Source organism: Culex quinquefasciatus, chromosome 1 (assembly GCF_015732765.1).
Source record: "Culex quinquefasciatus strain JHB chromosome 1, VPISU_Cqui_1.0_pri_paternal, whole genome shotgun sequence".
NCBI classification, from domain to species: Eukaryota; Metazoa; Arthropoda; class Insecta; order Diptera; family Culicidae; genus Culex; species Culex quinquefasciatus.
The window spans coordinates 2,987,686-3,005,142 of NC_051861.1; the positions used below are offsets into that span (position 1 = coordinate 2,987,686).

General features: G+C 38.0%; 1 protein-coding gene and 1 non-coding gene across 3 annotated transcripts in view; one reads left to right on the forward strand and one right to left on the reverse strand.

Annotated features, from left to right (window-relative positions):
- Window positions 1-17,457, forward strand: part of LOC6035215 (protein Skeletor, isoforms B/C) — a 54,650-nt gene that overhangs the window by 15,036 nt on the left and 22,157 nt on the right. For both annotated transcript variants that reach the window (XM_038261428.1, XM_038261433.1), the window contains exons 2-3: window positions 6,064-6,137; window positions 7,621-7,772. In XM_038261428.1, coding sequence (XP_038117356.1) covers window positions 6,064-6,137; window positions 7,621-7,772 — 226 coding nt within the window. The remainder of the gene's footprint in view (window positions 1-6,063; window positions 6,138-7,620; window positions 7,773-17,457) is intronic.
- Window positions 12,960-13,038, reverse strand: Trnat-ugu. Its single transcript has one exon. It is a non-coding gene; the product is annotated as a tRNA-Thr (tRNA).

Consider the following 17,457-nt stretch of genomic DNA (forward strand, 5'->3'; position numbering starts at 1 on the left):
GTACTACATTGAGGCTGGAAAAAAAGATGCAGGTTAAGAAGTCTGAGTCGATGCTTTTTGAAAGAGGAGATTCAAGCCAGTCTGTCAGTAGATCTGGAACGGATTATTGCTGGCCTGTGCAATTGTACTGATTGGTTTTCACGAGTCGGGACAAAAAGGATTTCCCAAATCAAGGAAAGGCAGCAGCAGCAACAAAAAAAAAGAGTGCAAAAATATTCCCCACAAAACCCGCCCAACCATGAACCATTAGTATACGTATGTGACAGTTTTTCTTCTCGTCCTTTGCCCAAAAAAAACGAATGTATTGCACAATCAACTTTTGCTTCACGGGATATTTATTACTTTCTGCTTCCTTGCAATCGGAGCTAGGGGGGTGGCTTTGGTTTGGCCTCGCCGGTCGTCGAGGGTCGTGACTTTTTACATCCCTAAGCCATTATTCCTGCCTTGCTGCTGCTGCAAGCGTCGAAAATATGACGTGCCACCAAACTAATAACTTTTAATGAAGTGTTTTCCGCAACAGGAAAATAGAGGTTCCGGTGATTTCTCTTCTTTACTCTCTCTCACTTTTTTTTTCGTTGAGAGATTCCCTCCTTTTTGGGGTTAGTAAACCACCAGTTCACGCCCTTTTCCGAGCAAGGGTCTTGTGTGCAGCACGATTCGAAGGGGAAGTGATTTTTGCTTTTAATGATCGTCGACACGAGCAGTGTCACTGGCTAATTGTATCGCATGGGAGTATGGTAAATTGAACCGGAAGTGTTATCTTGGTGAGAGAATCGGCGACACCTTTCACTGCTACTACTTTTTTACACAAATTTATGCAAAATAATATCTTAAACTTTCCGATTTCGATATTACTTTCTCGATTTTCTAGTCTATGCAAAATACAAATTATTGCTAAATAATTACCTCTTACGAAAAAAAAGTAGTATAGCAAGATAATTAAATTTTTAAAATATATGGAACCAGCTAAAACCATTAAAGTGGTCACATTTTCATCAAATTTGATGAAATTCATCATGTTTTGCTTGAAAAGTTATCTATGCAATGTAGGGGAAATTCTCGTATGTTTGGCAGGTTAAGCACTCGCTCCTAACTCCATCCAATTTGCTGATTTTTACTATTTAAACAACTAATTTTGCAAAACTTTTGATAGAAACTTGCTTGCTCACTTCCATTTGAGCTATTTTTCACTCGATTTCAGTTGAAAACGCTTTTAATGAGTTGTAATTGAATGTCAAAGTGCAGATAGAGCAACATTAGAGGCCTGCTGGAATTAGATGCTATTCCCCTAATGGGGGAATTTGGGTTAATATGGACAGTGGGGGTAATTTGGACACCCCTTTCAAAATCACCTTTTCTTCGGATATAAAGTGAAACGGCAATTTAAGTGATAGTGCTAATACTAGTAATGGCCTAGGAGTATGGACAAACCAAAAAAGTTGGAATAGGTTAAGTAGTTTTGGTATAATATATAAAAGTTTCCAAAGGCCGGTTGGCACTGCCTTAAGTTCTAATTTTTGAGGGTTGGGAAATAAGGTTTCGCAGGGATTATATGGCAAAAAAGTGGACAATTTTTGTTTAAGAGGGTTGTTTGGACGATGCCTGAGGTATGTACGTATAAATATTGTGCATTTTATACATTTTTATCATCAAAAATTGCCATTTTTGATAAAACATGCTACGGGGGTAATTTGGACATAGCTTGTGGGGTAATTTTGACATACCTGAAAGTCTACCTGTCAGGTAAACAAAAAGTATCTTTCATGGTTGGTTGAGTTTTTAAAGGGATTCAGATAAATTCAGAGGGATTTAAAATGTCAAAACACGGAAAAAGGAATGTGAGCAATGAGAACATTCACAAAACCCCTATTTTTTTCAATTTAGATAAATTTATTTCAATATTTGAATTGATGAAAATCTGATCACTGCACATTTGGGGTCCAACTAGACTCTAATGTTGATTGTTTTTAATTAATTTCTTTAACATTTCTAATTTCTGTATGCTGGTTTACAATAATATTTAAATTTGTAGGGCTACGGAATGTAAAATTAAAAAAATTATAGTTTCAGGTTAATTAGTTATAAAATTAGTAAAGATTGGTTTGGATAAGTCTATACGATACCTTAATCACTAAAAACTATACTTGTGCCTAGTCCAGAATCAATGTTTAAATCATTTCAGAATGATTGATTAAATTATGTATACTACACTCAACTATTTGTTATCTTCCTTTTGAATTATAGTTCTATCACAAAATCATTGTTTAAACCATTGATGAAATATTGTGAGCAAAAAAACACTTAAAAATATAAAGCAATTACAAAACCAGGTTGAAGGATAAAAAAAATGCTCAAAAAATGTTAAACTTATTCTTCAACATGTGTCCAAATTACCCAACAAGAGGTGTCCATATTACCCCACAAGGCATGTCCAAAATACCCCATAGGGGTGTTCATATTACCCCACACAACAATGTGGGGGTAATTTGGACACCTTTTAATTTTTGCGATAAAAATGGGTTTTTCATCAAAATTTATCGAAATAAATGACATTTTTCTATAAAATATGGTCTCTATTATCCTCTGGTGTCATCCACATCCCTTTAAAATATCCATACAGCCCGTGGCAGAGCAATTTCCTTAGGGTGTCCAAATTACCCCACACTCCCGTATGTGTGAAATATTCTTTGATTTATTTCACTTTTTTTTTGCAACTGTGAAAAATAATATTACAAAAAGTTTGCTTTAAGTCTAAAGTATGCCTTGGCGTTCAGATTTGTCAAAATATTCACAATTTGCTGGAACATTATTTTGAGATATTGATATTTCGAATATTGAGTATGTTTAAAAGAAGAGTGGATCTCCCTTAACTCTGAACAAAGTGGAAAGAGGGAGCAGAAAAAAAATATTTCACAAAAAAATCAAAATATTTTTTATCTATTCCATACATGCTAAATATTATTTAGAACGCAGGAAAATTCATTTTAAAATTGTTTTCAATTGATTACACACTAGGATGCCCAGAATATGGAACTTTTTTTCAAAACCTTGCTCCACAAGCTGAATATTGTTCCTTGACCTATTTTAGGACTCTGGGCCAAATATGAGCCAAATCGGTCATCATTTACCCATTGATACTCGGAGGTGAAGTTTGTATGGGAAAAATCGAAAAAATGTATGGAAAACCCAAGTTTCTTACGGTTTGGTCTGCACGGTGCGCAACTTCCATCCAAATATTCCAAAAAGTGAGATTCTTATTGAAAATTTTATGCTCTACAACTTTGTAGAACATACCAAAGCTGTAAAACTCGATCCTGAAAAGTTATTAGCAGTGTTGGTATTATCGCGCTCTCGCGAGAAAATTTTCTCTCTCTCGAGTTCTCGCCGCGAGTTTCGAGCTGCCGAGAGAAACTCACCGATTGCCCGTGCTCTCCTCCGCTCGCGAACGGGCTTTCTCGCGAGCCAGAATTGCCCGTTCGCGAGAAGTTGAACGTGTTAGAAATGAACAAAAAACAACACAGCGATTGAAGTTACATCTCTATACCATCGCCTTGCTAGCTTGGGACGAACGGCTAGCACGAGGCGCTCGCGAGCGCTCGCGATGAGAGCGAGAACGCGAACGAAAATGCGAGCGCGAGCGAGAAGAGAAAAGTACTACAAGTTCTCTCCCTCGTTCGCGAGCGCGAAATGCTTTCCTTCTTCTCGCTCGAATTCCAACAATGGTTATTAGCGATTTAAAAAAGTCATTTTTGTATAAAAAACATTTTTTTCACAAACTTTAGGCTCGCAATGTCGCTCAAAATTTACACAGATGCTTAAAATAACCCAAAAAACCGTTTTCCGCTTGTGGAGCAGGGGGTCATTTTTTCTGGGCACCCTATTACACACTTAGCTTTTTTACCGAATTCGTATTTTTTTATTTATTTGGTAAACTGAAAACTACCGAATTTGGAAAAATTTTATCATAATTCGGTAATGGAGTACATTATTGTTGCTACTGATTTTTGGTAAATTTTTGTACGTTTTGACAGACGGTTATCCGATTAAAACATTACTAATTTTTCATTTACCAAATTTGCTAAAGAATTTAAAGTGTGTAGACTCTTATTTCTATTGAAATTTTTAATTATTGAATCGATTTTGAAGGCAGAGGAGAGGTGACATAAGGTTTGAAACATATTTTCATCGACCTAATGCAATTTAAACAGCATTCTCTAGATTTGTACCTGGTGAAAATAATATCCAATCAACAGAATTAAAACGATACCAATAATCCATCAGAATTTTAAAAAAACACTTGGCGCCACTTACTACCACTTCTTACTTTTTAAAATCACCATGTAAATTGAGCCCCACATTTTTTCTATCGCTTCCCGTTAAAGCACTTGCCTGGAAATCCTCCTGTTGTTGAAAATATCACGACTCTGCAGGCACAGTTTCGATTGGTTCTTGAACCAAAGTGTCGATTTCAGCTCTCCAGTACGAATCGATCGATTTTCGCGCGTTCATATTTTTTTCTCTTCCTCTCTCGATTTCCATCAATCTGAAACCCGCCGATGTTGACATAATACCATACCGTATCTCGTCTGTGTTTGTAAGACTCGGGGGGGTTGGATTTTTCACCTGGGAAAATGTGGTCCGACCTTTGCGTGTATTTGCCTACGCGCCCGTCCTCTGTTTGTATTTGTTTGGCGTGAATCCTCTCCTCGTGCGAGCACTTTTCACCAAAAACCCAGCGTCGCGACGCTCGGCGAAATTTTTGTTTGTAAGTTGAGAGTTTCTCGGTTGGTTTTATTTATCTTTTTTTTTGCCTTCTTTTTGGGTGAAGAAAACTCGATAACAGCACGAAGTGAAAAGCCTTAAAGCGAGAGGACACAAAACGGGGACATCTTTTTTTCGAAGGGGGATTTCCCAAAAATAAGACCCCCAAAGACGACGACGACGACGCAAGATGATTTTAATGACGACGGTCTGATAACGATGATAATGGAAATGAGACGAAAATGGGTTCACGGGCGGCCGGATAAAATCCGATTACGTTGTCGGTTGGCGGAGGCAAAATTAGATCCGGGAACACGTGGTGAAAGCGAGCGGAAAGCAAAACGGAAGCGATCACGACGATGAGGTTTTATGGCTGTTTCCTTATCGTTTTTTTTTATGTCCGGACGAGGGATCTGAGAGGGACGGTTCAGTAGATTTTCTCAGGGGTTTCTTTTGAAAATCGGCTTAGAATCACGGGATCACTATTTAAATAAATGTTTTTCTTTGTACACATTGGTTTAACAAATTCATCTTACCAAAATTCGAATTAGCAAGTTCGCTCTGTATTTTTATTTATCATGTTTTGACTATGCACTAAATTTAACTATAAATTTGTTACTACTAAATGTTTAAAGCCAACATTAAAATTCATACGAAAAATACTTCTAAAATAACATACTAAATAAAAACAAAACCCATCATAAAAGCAACGTGCCACTAATTGACGCACATCAGAAACGTTTTTAGTCAGGACATTTCTTGATGCAACGTGAAACAGGCCCTTTGTGTGTTCTTTTCATTTCTAGGAACAGGAAGAGAAAACACTAAAACAATGCCAAATGAACGTAGTGTGGACGTCATAACGCGTCCATTCTAATCTATTTTGTTTCTTTCTTTTTCTACCCCGACATGCAGTTTTTCCCGCTTCCTCGTAATCGTTATAGTTGGAAAGCATTTTCAATCAAAGTCAATCATTTGAGTTGGTGAGAAAATGTGATGAAAAGGATATTTTATAGCTTAGCTTGTGTTTCATTTAGATTAATTTCAATTGAAAATTAGACAAAATGGTTTTAACTTTGAGAATAAACCTAGAATCCATTACCGTAACGTGATTATTAAAGCCATAGTTTTCTTCGAACCAAAGTTTTCAATTTCACAACGAGCACTGTGCAGTCGTGTATAAACCAGATAAAAAGTAAATTGTACTTGGAAAACTACAGACTAGTGCCCCTGAAAAGTTTCGGTAAACTAAATCGATGCACTTATTAACGTGTTTCTTCTTCTCTTTTCTCCTTTTTTCAGTGGAATCCAAAGCACCGGACCATTACTACGGACGCGAAATCGGACGAATCAACAGTTTTGGCCACGGGGTTCAGGTGAGTTAGTCAATATCGGAAATGATTTTCAAAGCCTTGAAAAAAGCGTTTTTACTATTAAGATTTACATAATCAAACGAAAATTTCGAATATTGTTCGCTAATTCGAATCATGTTAAGATTACATTCAGCTTTCAATCGACTGACAACTGTCAAACTAAAGCAGGTATTAGACTATGACAAACAAACAAACAAACTTTTTGACAGTTGACCGGTTTGTCTGCATTTGTTTGCAGAAACGCAACCAATCCATTTTGCCAAGGCTACTCGCCATCTTGCTTTGCATGAGTGTGAGTGCATGACTCCGTGCCACTAAAACCAAAACAATAACAAAAGAACCATGTACCGTGCCAGGAAAACCAAAACATAACCAAAGCCAGTGTCAGTGGAGTAAGAGTGTCAGAGATAGCGATTTTGACAACCGCACTACTACACACTCAATCGCGAGTACCTTAGGTAGAAAGTCATGCCATTTTGCCTTGTTTGCGAGTTATCCGCAAACAAGTTTTCGAATTTGACAAACTGTCAAACACGAAAAAAGCGAATTGTTGTTGTCATAGTCTAATACCTCCTTAAGGCAAGTTAAGAGAATTAAATATAGGTTAGCGTGGTTCACGTTTCTATGAAAAAGACAAAAGTTGTTATTTTGTCTTGCATCAACCGAAATTTCGTTCTTTTATGTCCCCAGAAGCACTCCTGAAAATTTGAGCCCATTTGGTAAGGTCTAGGAGCTCCAGTTTTAATTTGAAATTTATATGGGATTTTGATTTATTTTCCATGGGAAACTATCTTTTTTTACATTGTATTAGGATTTTTTTTTATAAATCGATGAAATGACTTGATTCTTATAGTAGGAGATAGGTTTTAAACTGGGGAACAACTTTGTAGAACATACCACCATGCTAGAAAGTGACCCTTTAAAGATACAGATACTTTTAGATGGTGGCTTTTGAAGTAAAGCCCCTTCAAAAGCCACCATCTAAAAGTATCTGTATTTTTAAAGGGTCACTTCCTAGCATGTTGGTATGTTCTACAAAGTTGTTCCCCAGTTCAATACCTATCTCCTACTATAAGAATCAAGTCATTTTATCGATTTATAAAAAAAAATCCTAATACAATGTAAAAAAAGATAGTTTCCCATGGAAAATAAATCAAAATCCCATATAAATTTCAAATTAAAACTGGAGCTCCTAGACCTTACCAAATGGGCTCAAATTTTCAGGAGTGCTTCTGGGGACATAAAAGAACGAAATACCGGTTGATGCAAGACAAAATAACAACTTTTGTCTTTTTCATAGAAACGTGAACCACGCTAATATAGGTGTTCAAAATTATTATTATTTATCTTTATTAATAAGAAAAAAGCAAGTTTAAATTATGTTATATTCAAAATCATTTCAAATAGCAAAAACATTCGAAATTGTTTATTATTTTAATATTTGCTTATACTTAAAATAATTTAAAAAAACATTTTTTATTCGCAGGGCCGGGTGTACGCCGTGGACGAGTCAACGCTGTTCGTGAAGGGCTTCGCGTACGACGGAAGCGCCCCGGACGCGTTCTTCTGGGTCGGTAACTCGCCCCGGCCGAGCCCCGAGGGCTACATCATCCCCTACCCGGAGGAGTACACCGGACGGTAAGTTTTCATTTAGGATTACAAGGCTCATGCAAAAAAAAAGCAAAGAAAAGCGACTCTTCAAGGGTTCGGATGACAGCGACGAGAACCTGTCAAAGATAATTTATTTATTTTGTTGGGAGTTCAATGAACAGGGGGGTGAAACACAGGGAGATGAATCTCTTAAGCTGACTTTATGTAAATAACCGTAGAGTTACGGCTACATCGTTGTCAACTGCTTTGGTGATCTCAATTAGAAAGTAAGGGGTAAAATAGGGTGCTTCGGTGTTGCCAACCATAACATAATTTTGAAAATATAGCCAAAAAACATATTGAGAATAATGTGGAGCAATTTTGACTAAAAACACAAATTTTCGAACTATCAAAAGATTTGTATTTATTGCTTTTCACTGCTCTGCTTTCCTTTGATTAGAGAAAAAAACAGATTAAAAATTAAGAATTAAGAAGATTTTTAAAGTTTCTGGCAACACTGTCTTCCCTCACCTTATTCGATCCGACTCTGTCTGAACTCGTTTGAAGTACGCATAAATTTCCCATAAATTTTCATTTTCACACCGCGTCCACCTCCGACGACTCCCACGTGTCCGTTCGGGGAAATCCCTTCGAGGAGGATTTCTGCAATATTTCCTACGCAGGGATGGAATAATCGCAAAAAAAATCAATTTCGCTAGCGAACTTTTTTCACCCGCGAAAAAGAGAGGAGGCAAATCACGCAAAAGAAAATCGCTCCCGAAATTCTTCAAAAAAATCAATCTGCGGATGATTTTTTGTGAATTTCCTTGTCAGCACCACTTAAAAATATTTATTTCACTTTGTTAACACACATTGCCCATCTACAAAATGTGACAGGTCATTTTTCGACGTGTGACGTTACACTTGCAAGTGTAGTAGCGAAAAAGATGTTCCGCCGAATAATCAAGATGATGATTTCTTTAGATTCCTTTTACCGATCTTTCGTGCGCGAGAGAGGAGAGCCAAGCTCCCTTCGGATTTTTTCTCTTGATGAACGTCCAATGATTTTCTTTTGATGATGATTATTCCATCGCTGTTCCTACGTTTTCCCCCTTTTCCGCCAGCCCGTGGCGACTCTCCGTCTGGCGTGGGCTTCGAGCAAAGATCCCCTCTCAGACAGTGCGGAGGAGGAAAACGACAATAAGAGAGCGAACTCCTGCGATGATTGCTCTACATCCGATCTAATCTATTTCATTTAAGGCTTTACTTCCTGCTGCTGCTTCTGGAACTACTTCTACTGTTGCTTGCTGAGCTGCTGATTACGAATTCGTAGGAAAAGTAATCGGTAAAAGGTCCTATGAGACATAATTTAAGCAAAAATCTCATAAATTCATAAAGGTTTTGATTCTTTTATCCGTTAGTTCTTTAAATTTAATTTCTTTAATTTTTTAGTTGAGTTTTTTTTTTTTGGTTTTATAAATTTTTCACTTAGGACATTTTTGCCACTTCCACCAAACAAAACTCCCTTCGCACTCGCAGCAAAACTGTTCCTCGCAGTCATTTACGGGGATTAGAGGCCCCTAATGTTACCACACTTACATTTTGTCACGTTTTTCCACCAGCCCCGGGGGAAAGCGCGCCCCGATGTCGTCGTGGAGGAATTAGACACCCTCGCCTCGGGTTTTTGCTCAACAGGGATATTTGCTGGTGATGATCATTACGATTTTTATAAGTTAATTAAATTGGACGAGGCAGGAGGGACCGAGCACTACGTACCTACACAGAAAAAAAAAATCCGGTAAATTTACATCATTTATGATGTACCAAAAGTGCACGTCATTAATGATGTGAATTTACATCAACTTCATTGTAAATTTAAATGCCTTCCGATGTAATCGTGCGGAACAAAATCGCCATGAAAACATGTAAATTTCCGATGAAATCTACGTAAATTTACCCAAGCCAAAAAATTTTTTTTTGCTCCGCCGAATTTGGAATCCGATGTAATTTTCATGGTTTTAGGTTTTCATGCTGTGCTTAAATGCTTAATAAATAGAAATGCTGTTTTGTTTTACTAATAAACAAAAAAACATTTCATCGAATAGCATTGAATAACAGAAGAAAATCAAATATTTTGAAAACAACACCAAACCCAAATCCAACAGAGCGTTATAGAGAAAAATTTCACACTAAACAAGAACCAAACTGAATAAATCGCTTTGAAAATAAAGATTCCAAACTTACTCGATCAAGAATTCAATGAATGTTGTCATCAGCAGACGTGACGCGTGGCCGTGAGGTTACCTTCCTAGTTGAATGTGCCCGACACCGTAGTTTGGTGGTCTTTGTGGGTCCTTTTGGCGTAGGTTACTTCCATTGGCATTCAGCAGCGTCGATCAGCTGTTTCTTCCCGTCGACGCCCTGCACCAGCATCATCTGGCTTGACTGATTGTCGCCCGAGCCATGCATTAGAAGCTGGTTGACATTGGCGCCCGTCGTTGAGATGTGATTGTCCAGCAGCATGATGGCCGTTCTCGTCCATACCCTTCTGCGAATATTGGCCATCGTCTTTCAATCCATCCTCTGCTGCTCCTCCTTCCTAAGCCACTTTTGTAGTTGGGTTTAACTTTTTCCGGGCGTAAGTATATTTAATATTCTGGAAAATGAAAGGAGAGATTGCAATCAAACATGAGTAATTCTGCAGCCACTCACTATCGTGCTAAAACTTACCACTTTATTGTCAACGCCTGCTGTTGTCTGCGTTAAGTCCTTGTCCTGCGCCAGCGTTGTTTCCGGCAACCAGGGTTCTGGTTCTCCGCCGTTGCCGCCACCTTTGTTCACCGATAAGTCAACCACAATCCTCCGGTGAATCCGGTAGTAGACACGTCCCGCGCAGCCTGATGGCAAGATTGTCAAATTGTATGTATGGGCCGCGATACTCACATTGGTTGGACCGTGGACCCCGCTATTTGGTCGCTTTACCCCTCTGACGCTAAATATAGGGTAAAAGAGCCAGCAAATGTGCAATTGAAAAAGTTTTTTTTTTTGTGAAAAAATATTTCAAATTGTGTTTTTGATGAATAATTTTAAATATGTTTTGTCGAAAAATAAATAACTAGAAAAAATAAAATATTATCCAGCCTTTTGAGGACGAAATCAATCGTTCACATTTTTTAATGCTAACTTTATAAACATATTTTAGTGTTAAATGAGATTAAATGTCAATATTCCAAGAAGATAATGTACAGCTTGTGACGATAAACTACCTTTCTTTTACTTAGAAATCGTATCCAGAAGGAAAACGATCACCAGCTATGTTGGTCCGCACCGGGTTCTGAACTCCCATTTGCGAGGCGGAAGCCTTACCGCATGGCTCGGTCTTAACAAAAAAAAATTAACTAGACAATAAATAACAATTTCAAATTACAAACCTAAATATTAAATAAACTTATTTTCAAATTTACTTATAAATGGCCTGTATACCCTATTTTGTGCAACCAGTTTATGGAGCATTCACCCTATATGGACTGTCAAAAGTGAGGTTCACTTTTTGACAAGCTTGCCACCAGTCTGGTCCCGCGCTATTTCTTCCGCCTCTAAATTACACTCCGATGCAGATCGATTTCGGTTCAAGATTTACCTCCTGCTGCTGGACAGCTGACAGCAGAACCCTCCGCAATCGTCAGATCGGTTGTTCCTCGTGGTTCTCCCGTTACCGTTTGTCCGGACATATTCGACAAAGTCGACGAAAATTAAATTTCAATCACTAAACCCGACCACAGGCGGTTCGCAGCGATCGCAGCAGGCGACACAGATGCGGTGCCCAAATGTTTATAAACAAAGGTTGACGTTTTGGCAGTCAATGAGGTTCGATATTAATAGACCGGTAAAACAAAATGCTGATTTTTTGTCGGAGTTCGATTTACCCAATTTGGGGTAACTCTAGATCCAAAACGTAATATTTCATGTCTAAAGGGATCAATAATTGTTCTCTATGTATCTATGTTGTATTGTTATTCTATGTTACTTCGTCATGCAATTTTTCTAAAAGTTTTATTTTGCAATAATGAAATTCAACTTTATGATTAAGCTGATAATTCAATAAATAAGCTGTTCCAGAATGTGTCACGTTTCCTAGGACTTAATCTTCAAAATGATTTTTGTTCATAAAAAATCTTAGTTCAGTCTCCTCGGCAAAAAAAAAAGAAAAAATGAGATTTTCTTTTAAGTTTACATTAACCAAATTTAAACCTTCGCTTTTCGGGTGTTTTTGATTACCCTGATTCACAAACAACCAAAAAGCAAAAAATAGAAATTGATTTCATGAATCTTTCGAAAAGAATTAATTTGATTATTTTACACAAATACATACATCTTCAGTTTTTTTCCAGGTTTCCATTCTAAAATATCATAGAATTTTCTAAAAAGATTGTTTGGTATTGCTGAAGAAAAAATAATGGGAAATACTTAAGAAATGAAGAATGAATTAAGCAAAAATTTTCTTTTAATCTCAAGCTCTCAAGTTGTACAATAAGTAAAGCAAATATCTAAGAATTTTGCCCTCTTTGCTAAATGTAGGGGAAGTTGAATAAACGGCTCTGGAACGACCCCGGGTTTGTGTATCCCGCTATGGGTGGCTAAAGCCAGTCAGATAGACCCCAGCGGAGATGTCATTGTCAGTTCGTCCTGTTAAATTTTTGTTAATCAAAAATTTTCTCAAGAATTCGCTCTATTTAGCAAAATGAAATATTTTTTTCCATTTTTATATAATATTCTAAGGATTATTTATGCAATGTTATACATGTATTTTTTATATTATAAAGGAAAAATAAAATAAAATTAAAGTTATAATAAATTATATATTACATAACATTAATACATAATTCGAGACATAATTACACACACAAAAAATCAAACCATCCACATTCACGACCCCCAGGCTTTTGTGGTCTTCTATTGCAAGTTTCTGCTCGAACCTAGGAGTCCGGAGGCTTGAATGGGGAGGGCACCCAAACCTCTTTCTACTCCAAGGAACCTTCCACCCCAGGGTTCGAACTGACGACCTTTGGATTGCGAGTCCAACCGCCGCCAGCCGTGCCACCAGAGCAGGTTTGGTTTGGTGTGTTGTTTGTACTTATATCAGGGAGACGACTCCCAAACCTGGAATGACTTAACGGCCTAATAACAACCAATGCCGGGACCGACGTTTTACTTCCCCATCCGATGCTCCGAGGCTGGAGCAGATGGGAATCGAACCCATGATCATCCGCTTACAAAGCGGACAGCTTAACCATTCGGCCAAGCCTGCTGCCCCATAATTACATATTTTTTAAAGAATCTTGTATACAAGATTGTAAATCAAACATAACCATGTTGTCGAAAATCCCTTGCAGAATATAGAAGAACATAAACTAAAATCTGGAGCACCATGTGAAACAGTTGGTAAGACATTGCTCTTACGGCCTTTCTTTCCATTTAAACGCGTTTAATGAAAGGCCGTAAGAGCAATGTCGTACCGCTTCTTTCAGAACTCTAGATCTAGAGCTATTGTCTTTCATATGTTTATAGGGTCTTTTTTTGAATAAAAATCTAAAATGAAAATAGCAGCACGGAATGTCTTTTACTCACATTTGAGTAGAGCTAAGTTCTGCAAATTAGAGTGAACGTTTTGTCGGAGTTGAATGTTTCTAAATTATCGGTATGCTAGAATAACCGTGTTTGTAACTCCGACAACTTTGACAATCAATTTTTTTTCAAAATATTGAGTTATCATTGAAAATTTCAGAAGACAGTTTGTAAATTGTGAATGCGCTTGAAAGTGTGAAATTTAGTTTTTTAATTGAAATTCGTGACAAAAATTAGGAAAACATGGTTTTAGAGAAAAACCAGTGTGAAAACCAGAAAAACCAGCTGACGCAGTGATCCGCCGGAAAAGGTTTCGCGCAAGCAGTTGGCAGAAAATTGCTGCCCTTAAAAGTGCCCCGTCGACCCGCTACCGGTGCCGTGAAGAAGTCCCTTCGACCCGGAATCCGTCGGTACCAGAATTCAAAGGAGTTCCTGATCGCAAGTTGTCGTTCCAGTCGAATACGCCCAGAACTTTCGCGCTCGTTAGCTATTAGGAAACTTACCTGTTCGGTCTATTTGAAGTTGCTAAATGTAGGGGAGGACATTCTAGCTAGTCTGTTGTAGAAAAGACAAAGCGTATGGTGGTTCCATGTTCCAGATTCTGTTCGCCCTTTTTGTCTTCCGGCTTCAATTTTGAACATTATTTCCTCCACAATTTTGCAGCGGAACCAGCCACAAGCGGTTTGACGATGAATGACTAAATGTTAGTGTCCTGAATAAGTTAATTACAATTTATTACCATGCTAGCGAACCAATTTTAAATACTTACACAATTTTTAAATGTTGAACCATCTCAACACTAAAACAACAAACATATGCCTCCCACGATTTATTCCAAGGTAACTCTAATCGGCTTCCATTGTTTTCCAATAGCCTCGCATTACTTGCATCCAGCATAACGTTTGTCACGGATTACAAATCCGTAAAATCGAGCACCGAATCCAAAATAGCGTTAAATTGATGCGCGCAAAACATTCAAAACAATGGACTGATTTTCGTCACTCGCTTGAGCTGTCATTTGATTTGATTTGAAAGGTTTGAATTAAATTTAAATGCTCTTTAAGTTTACATTGACGAAATTTTACATCAAAAACAACTTTACAAGCTTTTCAATGTTTCAAATTTAGGATTTCTCAGAATGAAAATTTCCATTTCAGTGAGATTCATGCATTACATTGAATCTCAATTTACGATAAGGTTGTTTAAGTGCAATACAACTTTTTACAACGAATTTCAAAATTACATTGAGCTTGTTTACGTTGAAAACACGGTTTCAGTGTTAGGTAAATTTACATTTTTTTTTCTGTGTAGCGGGTGTAAATTTGTCTGGATGAAGTTATGATCGTAAATCTAATTTGCATCTGAAGGTATCTTTTACAATTTCTTGATTTTTTTTCTCAATTTTAGAAAATTAAATTCAAGAATTGACAAAAATAGAAATCTATCAAAATGAGACTCCTTCCCCTTAAGGTTTCTTCTTCTCCGGCGTCCGAGTGTATTTCCGGTGCGGCTTAACGGATATCAGCCACGTTAGACGTTCACGCCAGCAATTCTATGCCCGTTCCGTCGATGGCACGTCTTCCTGCTAAACCATGAAGACCGGAAAATGAAACGCTCCCCCGCCTTCTAACTCTCCCTCGCCGAGGTGATAATAATTTTAAACGAATTTCCCTGCCGGCGACGACGTGCGACACGTGGCATCAACAATGAAGTGCATTAGGCGCAAATTCCTGGCTCAATTTTCCGAGTTTTCCTTCGGGGGGCCCGAAAAAAAACGAGGCGAATCTAGATCACCGTAGTAGGCGCCGCCGAGCAGTGACCATGGCAACAACGACGGTTCAAGCCAGCAGTCGGCATGGGCGCCGGTTTTCCTATTGCTTCACAGTCTGATGACAAAGTCTTTTTGATAGATATTGCGTGTTGGCCGCCCGGAAGAGGATTTGGCCGGGGTAGCCGACGACGCCGGTGAGTCTGGAAGTGTTGGGCAGGGTGATGACCCGGTAAAAATGTTTCAAAAATTGAAGTTTCTGCAAAAAAAAACTAAAGCAGATTTTCTTCAAATAAATTTTACACTTATTCAAAATAGTTGATGAAAAGGCAACCCTGAAGTGTACATCTCAGAAAAGGTCGTACCAACGCGTGGTCTGACGCACGATTGTCGCCTTTGATTCACAAATTTTAGTGAAGCGTATTCCATGAATGAATCATGGCCTGCTGCGAACCTGCTTTACGCTCCTGCTGCATTTCGGAACGTTTGTCGTATTTATCATATCGCAGCAAACGAACGATTTTGGCCATCATGGGGCTACGACAGAAGACAATAATGTCACAAAGTAGGCTGCTGTCGGTTGCGTTGGCAGCCATTCAACGTCACGGAACGGCAGCGCGCACACACGTGTCCATTATCAGGAATTGCCAGGTTGGACAGGGCGCTTTGAGCAAAGGGTGCTGGCGTTGGAACGTGAAGATCCATTTCCGGTGAATGGTGATTTCCTCGTGTTGCTTGGATGGGGGTTCTTTTGTTTGACACGTTCAATGAATTTTATGCGTTCATTCATGATTTGAGATACGTGACACGTTTATGATTATAAACTTGTTTTAAAATGTGACGGAAAACGGCAAAAATATATTTTTCAACGTCAAAATTTAAATTTCAAATCCATAACCGTCAGTTTCATCTCAATTGAATCGCCATCACGGTGATCAATTATAATTAACGGCATCATCGTTCAAATAAGCTCTGACAGGACTCTCCCTTCCTTCCTGTAACAATCTGCCCATGATCCACTTCATAACGACTCCCCCCCTCAGCAAAACCTTTAAAACCGTGTAATTATATTCATAAAATATATTCCGCCGCTCACACAAAAAGTCTGTTACGCAATGAATGCATTTACAAAACGATTCCCCTCCCCCGAAATTTTCCCACCACCCACTCAAATGAAAATTTCCATTCGTTTTCGGGTGGATACGCCTTTCAACCGCTCTCTCTCTCTCTCTCTCTCTCTCTCTCTCTCTCTCTCACACCCACCACCAAACTTTTCACGAGTTTTCCCCCCCCGAACTCTCCAACTCGTCAGCAGCAGCAGCAGCGTCCTCATCACCGTCATCATCTCGTAACGCTCGTTAACAAAATTAGATCAAAAAGTGCTAAATCCGGAAAAACGCACCCCTCTGTGCAATATCGATGCTACTGCTGCTACTGTTGTTGTTTTCGCATTTGTAAAAGGGAAAATTTATGAAAGAGAGTTGTTAGGGTAAGTTGACATAGCATTGGTTTTGGTGCTGAATTTGAGCAGCATCGCCTCAGTTCATCAAAACCGGTAGAGGTCGGAGTAAAAATCGCAAAATGCTAAAACACTTTTTAATTTTTTTTTTTTGCATTTTTTCAGTAAGAAAGCCTTCAACTATCCAAAATTACATCAAGGTTGACTTTTTGGCTGAAAAACTGCTGCTGTTTAATCAACTTACGATATGAAAAAAATATCCCCGAGTGTTAACAATTATTTTTATTTGAAATTTATTTTTCAGAACATAGTCCAGCCAATGAACGAGCTTCTGCAATAATTTGGCATTGATCGGATATGCCATGCAATTTTCGGACTGTTTCACTTTTTACCTTTCTTACTAGAGAATGGTATGGATCATTCAACGTGAACCAAGTACACTGGAGAAGAGAAAAGGGAAATCCCAAGTTTGATGCAATTTGTACAGAAAAAAAATGATGGTAATATTCATCTGGAAATGGTGACATATTTCGTGTAAAAAAAAATAATTTTACCCCAGAAAATGATGAATTTTCATCAGTTTTTGATGAATATTCTCAAGTTCACATTTTACACATTTTTGATGTAATATTACTCAAAAAAAGAGGTAATATTCAACCTACCAAATTTTCAACATTCCAAAATTCAACTTTTTTTCTGTGTGGACCATTCCTTCATTTTGAACCCCTTTTTTCCTTTTTTCAATCCAAGGGTTGCATTTTGTAGAGAATTGGTCAAAAAATTCGATAAAAATATGTTTCTAACTCTCAGATGAAACCGAGAATACTGACCAGAAAATCACAGTCGTTCTCCCTAGATCTTGATTACTTTGGGAAAAATCA